Here is a 5,906-nt window from a genome sequence, read left to right as displayed (position 1 = left end):
TCTAATTAAAAAGAAAGGTTTTAACTTTAACTTAATATAATTACATATACAAAACAGTTATCAAGCAAAAATTATAGTTAAGATATTTTTATTTTAGACAAAAAGGAAAAATGTAGTGGCATTTCATTTGTATTTTAATAAATGAAGCTTGCCTAAAGATCATCAGAAAAGCAAAGCAGGCTGGCTCTTACCTTGACCTCAGTCCAAAAATGGTGATCCTGCCTCCAGGAATCTCAAAATGAGACTGAGAGATGTCTCCTCCTATCTTATAATCCTCACTAGTTCTGGGTTTAAAGGCATGTACCACTACCACCTAGTTTCTATGGCAAGCTAGACATGCTACTGAGATTAAAGGTGTGTGTCATTGTTGCCTGGTCTGCAAAGCTGACCGGTGTGGTTGTTTTACTTTTCTGATCTTCAAGCAAGCCTTACTTATTAAGATATAAATGAAATGCCACTGCACCCCAGGCTTCTCTGTCTAACAGCAGTGCTGGGCCTTCTGTTCCCTTCCTGGAAACAAGCCCGCCAAAACTCAGAAATGACACCAATAACCTCAGCTCCCCTTCACTACATACAACAGAATAAGGGACAGTGGTGAGTATCTTGCCCAACTTCATGGAGCATTGCTTGCAAACACTGTTTGCAGACATCTGGGGATTCTACTACAGCTATCAGGGAAAACTCTAACTTATAAATGGGCAAGAAAATGTAAACAACATGCTCACACTCACATCTACAGAAGACACATACAGCCACTTTCCCAAAAACGATTTATTTAGTCTCTTTGGGTACCGGGCTTTGCTATTTTAGACAATCCCTCTGTTTCTCAGTTCCAGTCAATCCCATTATCTATGCAATAAAGGTAATACTGAGACCTATCCCTACATACATACTTTTTAATTTTTGTTTTTTTTTCTTGTTTTTTAAATGAAATACTTACATTACTTTCCTCCCCCTCTTTACTCCCTCTAGCTCCTCTCTGCTATCCTTCCTTGAATTCTTCCCATGCCCCTCCTCAAATTAAAAACATCTTCAATTAGTTACATATACACATGTATGTGTACATATATATATATGCATATATATGTGCACATATGACTACAACCTGCCAAATCCATTTTGTTTTGATGTGTATAAAATTCTAAGGCTGAGCACTCAGCACTGGACTTATCAATGAGGGGTCTCCCCCCTAGGAGAGGCGAATTATACTTCTAGCATTCACTAGTTTCCTATAGGTCTTTCTCTAGGGGTGGGGCCTAGAGAAATATTCCTCTTTCCATGTTAACATGTTTTTCGATGTTTGTCGTTGTTCCTGTTTTGTTTATGCAGTCATTTCTAAAATAGCCTTCCTGGTATTGTGGCTCTTACAATTTCTCCGTCTCCTCTTCTGTGATGTTCCCTAAGCAGAGACTGTGTTGTGGATTTATCTGTTGAGGCTGTCCTCTCTACTACCTCCAGATACTTTCATAAGTCCACACATATACTAGAAAAGACTGCCTTAGGATGCTAATTCTAGTTATATGAAGTGGTGGGGTGAGTTGGGTAAATTTGGTTTTTTTTTTTCTTTTGTTTTCTTTTTTATACTCTCCAGATCTTCCGTAATGTGATCATATTATAGCCCTAAAAGGCAAAGATTTAATTGGATATATAAACTAACAAGGGGAACTTTGAAAGCTGTGAGAAACGGTGTCGATTAAAAAGCCAGGTGGTAAAGGGGGAAGAGGAAAAGGAATTGGTTGCCTTTCTTTTCATCTTACGTGACAGGCAAGCGCTTACCCTGATAGTATAAACTGAAGACCTGAAGTGGTTTCCCTGGGATATCAATACTGCTCACCTCAACATTTGTGAAGAGTTGTCCATTAACTGAGTCAATTACTAGGGTATTAATTACTCTTAGACGGCTTTGACAAAAGGCCAGGCAGAATCCACTTAGAGGAGGAAGGCATTGTCTTCGCCCGTTGGTGGCGAAGGTGCTCATACATCATGGAAGCGGGGATGCATAACAGCAATTGTCAGTCACTCTTTGGGGCGGGGAAAAGTAAGAGAGAAAATAGACAACACACCCCCAAGGGCCTGGCCCCAGTAACCTGCCTCCACCAGCCAGGCCTCACCTCCCGAAGCCTCCAAACCACCAATCCCCGCAAACAGGCTCCACTAACTGGAGACCAAACATTCAAAACATGGGCCTATTAGGGGTGCTTCCATTTCAGGCCATAGCAGCTGATACCTCAATAAATACAAGTTTCTTGAAGAAACAACAAGCTGGAGATTGATAAGTGACACACAGGGACACGGGAAGGCCAGGAGGTAGAGAGGAAGGCAAAGCAGAAATGTTGACCTGTCAGATGGACTTGGCACTGCATCTCCCTTCTACATTCCAGAAAGTTCAAAACTGCAAACCACGGGCCGCAAGCAGTCGGTGTCGAGGAGCCTGAAGCACCTCTTCCATTCCTCAAACAAATTTGTGAAGACCTTGAAACGGTGGGTCCTAAACACTTCTTCTAGGAAGTTCTAGCATCTGAGCAATGAACTAGATGGGTTCTAAGTGGGAACCAAGTACAAATTCTGTATTTTTATTAAAAGAATGAATTCTCCTGAGAATTTGGGCAAGATACCAATCTCGAATTCTAGCCAGTAAATTTATGAGACAGAGCAAAAATATGTTCTTAGGTATATTTTCAATTCAGCTTGCAACGTGTCTAAAATGAACTAATTTTATATACACATATTTAATCGTACATACATTGTATATGTAATTATGTATAATCTCATGAGACTTCTTCAGTAAAGCAAATAGTTGAAGACTTGCTTTTTTTCTCTTTTTCTTTGTAGAGGACTCTACATAGCCGTTATATTTTATTATAAAGACAATATGTTAGTCACCAATGAAGATCAAATACCAATTGTTGAGATAGATGACTCTCACGCCAGTTCTATTACACAAGACTTTCTGTGGTTCACGAAGGTACACTGAGTTCTTGTTTCATTTTTTTCCCCTATTTCGCACCAGGGTTACTGCACATAAATCTCTGAAACTTTAGTTGAGGGGGTCTCTCACGATCAAAGTTTTGGGGTGGGAGTAAATTATCTCAAGATCCTTTATGGCCCCAGCGTGCCCTGTGTCATTTTTTTCCCCCTGAGTCTGAAGTAGTGTCTTCCACTCCACTTTCAAAGCAAAGACGCGTGTATCCTGTCAGATTGCGTCTCTGCTCTTCAGAGTTATGGGTTCATTTGGCAGAGACTAAAATGTAGATCTGACTGTTTCATTAGCATTCAGATCTTTTTCCAATTGGACAGAGATCAAAAAGTGGTTTCATCTGTATCTGAAAATGGACTGGAGTACAAATATCGGGGGGGCGGGGGAGGGGGGTCAGGTTTCCTTCTCTTGCCTTGCTTTGATGCCACGACCTAAATCATTCAGGGGTTTGGATGATGATAGGACCTTGTGACTTCTTTTGCAGCTGTCTTGTATGTGGGAAGACATAAGGTGGCTAAGACAAAGCGCGCCAATCTCCATGTCCTCATCCACAGTGCTGCAAACTCGGCAGAAGATGCTTGCTGCGACCGCCCAACTACAGGTGAGGGACCAGGCTTGAGCTCAGACCCCTTAAGGAAAGTGTCTTCAAATTTGAACCGAGTCACCAGTCTTATCTAAAAAAAAAAAAAAAAAAAAAAAAGAGAGAGAGAAGGATGGGCTTCCTCCTCTTTCAGATCTCTGGCCACAAGAAGGCTTCTTGGGCACTTTGACAATGCGCCTGCTCATGTTGGTCTTTGATATGGAATCCTAAAGAGGGAGTGGGGAGATTGGAGTTCTCCATTTGATACTAATCGGCCAGCTCAGTTCTTCAAGGGCTCACATCTATCATCTGTAGAATAAGGGGAGCTTGAGCAGATGAAGGGAATAGAGAGTAACGGGGGTCAGAGCAGCTCCCTGGAGTGCTGCTTCTGAAAAGCCTAGGCATGCTTATGAAGCTGGGGTTCTTAAGAGAACCTCGAGCCTGTGCCAGCAATGTGTATCTCCTTACGAAGCTGTCTATCATAATCTCTAAAAATCTGCATAATGGGAAACTGCGCTATATTTGGACAGCAGACCCATATCAACCATGGTGTAAAAGAGGTTCATAAAACTCCTCCAGCTGCATCCCCACCTACAATTTCAAAAATGTTACGTGAATACTAATTGGTCTTCATAATAAAAACCCAGAGTCAGATATTAGGGGGAGCAGCCAGCCACTAGTTCTCATCTCTAGGAAATCCTCAGACTGAATGGGGTATCCTGTCTCTACAAGTTCTCATAGACTGAATGCCTTGAGCTCCTGACTCCTCCTGCCTTATTTTCCTATCTCGGCCCAGCCATAACCCTTCCTGTCTCCACCTCCCTAGTGTTAGAATTAAAGGCATGTGACTCCCAAGTACTGGGATTAATGGTGTGAACCACCACGACCTGGTTCTGTTTCTCTTTGAGACTGGCTCAATCTCACAAAGCCCAGGGTGGCCTTGAACTCATAGAGACCCATCTACCTCTGCCTCCTGAGGGCTGGGATTAAAGGTGTGTGCCACTACTGCCTGGCCTCTATGGCTAACACACTCTGATCCTCAGGCAAACGTCATTTGCTATTGCACAAGAAAAATATCACATAAAATGCATAACAATGACAGGTTGCTAGGAAAGGTTAAGTTTGCCCCTCTGTATTATACTCCATGGCATAGACCATTACCTGTCTTGTATCCTCAGTGGCTTCACATTTAAGTAGTGTTCTTCATTACAACTCACTCTTAATTGAGAATCTCTGCCTACAACTCCAAGAGGAGGTTTTGGAGCTGGGCCATGAGGCTGGAGCTAAATTCAGAGCACATCCTTCCATCACCAACCCACCCACTTGATTGGGCTATGCCACCTTCTTCCAGACTGTTTTTCCTTTAAAAGAAAGAAGTTCCCAAGAGGCTCGGCCCCTCCCCCTGCCCACCATCCAGCTAGGATATGCCTGACCACAGACTGACCCACCTTGGAATTTCAAGCTAAACTCTTGAAATGTTGTGTTTCTTGGTTGTGTTTAGTTGGAGTCTTCCTTGAGCACTTGCATGTCCTTGGCAACCTGAAGACAGGCTGTTGCTAGCCATACAGTCAGATGCTGAGGGATACCTCGACAGCCAGTGTGGACCTGCCCAACCCCCACCACAACCCTCTTGGATTGCCTCACTTCCCACTCCAAACTTCTCATCCCACTATCCTTTGAGACTGTGTTTTCCTCCTTATCCAGCTGAGATTCCATGATTCATCACAATCGCTCCTTGAAAATATTCTAGATTTTTCTCTTAGAAAAAAAACTAAGCCTAGCTCAATCCAACATGTCTACGCTGAAGTAGTTTTACCCGGATTTCTGGAAGGAAGCAACACGGATAGATGAAAGGCCCGGCAGTTTTTCTACTCCACACACAGGCATAATTCTCACCCAGGATGCCGTCTGGCAACCCCGCTGCATTTCTGTAGGAACTGCTCTCTCACACTATAAAGCAAGTATTTAGAAACCTTCTTCATTCGCCCACACCCTTCCCATTGCCCACACTCTCCATCCTGATGACGGTGACAGTGACAGGGTCACTAATTTTCCAAGAGATGGAAATGATTTTCCACCACTGAATTTCCAAGACTGGCCCAGACACTCACCTTCTCTTTTATGCCCCTATTCCAACAGTTTAGACAGCCTCACCCTCCCAACTAAAAACTTGCCCCTCCACGCATGCTCTGAACCTCATCTCTTCTACCTTCATTGATAACACACATCTCAGGCTGGAGAGGTGCCGCAGTGATTAAGAACACGTACTGCTTTTAATGCAGAGGACCTGAGTTTGTTCCCTAAGTCCGCATCAGGTGGCTCCCAACCACCTGTAACTCAAGTTGCAGG

The 5,906-nt window shown here is 43.1% G+C and overlaps 1 protein-coding gene and 1 long non-coding RNA gene across 3 annotated transcripts in view; one reads left to right on the top strand and one right to left on the bottom strand.

Moving 5' to 3' along the window:
• The window catches only part of LOC126510281 (uncharacterized), a 279,138-nt gene that overhangs the window by 175,463 nt on the left and 97,769 nt on the right, over window positions 1-5,906 (bottom strand). The window lies entirely within an intron of this gene.
• The window catches only part of Ankfn1 (ankyrin repeat and fibronectin type III domain containing 1), a 322,416-nt gene that overhangs the window by 267,313 nt on the left and 49,197 nt on the right, over window positions 1-5,906 (top strand). Inside the window, exons 11-13 of the mRNA XM_050156778.1 lie at window positions 2,382-2,481; window positions 2,833-2,965; window positions 3,462-3,578. Coding sequence (XP_050012735.1) covers window positions 2,382-2,481; window positions 2,833-2,965; window positions 3,462-3,578 — 350 coding nt within the window. The remainder of the gene's footprint in view (window positions 1-2,381; window positions 2,482-2,832; window positions 2,966-3,461; window positions 3,579-5,906) is intronic.

This window comes from Alexandromys fortis, unplaced genomic scaffold (genome assembly GCF_014885135.2).
Source record: "Alexandromys fortis isolate MF-2015 unplaced genomic scaffold, M_Fortis_MF-2015_v1.1 scaffold_31, whole genome shotgun sequence".
NCBI lineage: Eukaryota > Metazoa > Chordata > Mammalia > Rodentia > Cricetidae > Alexandromys > Alexandromys fortis.
The sequence above is the reverse complement of the archived record's forward strand: the minus strand, read 5'-3'. Positions and strand labels throughout refer to the sequence as shown.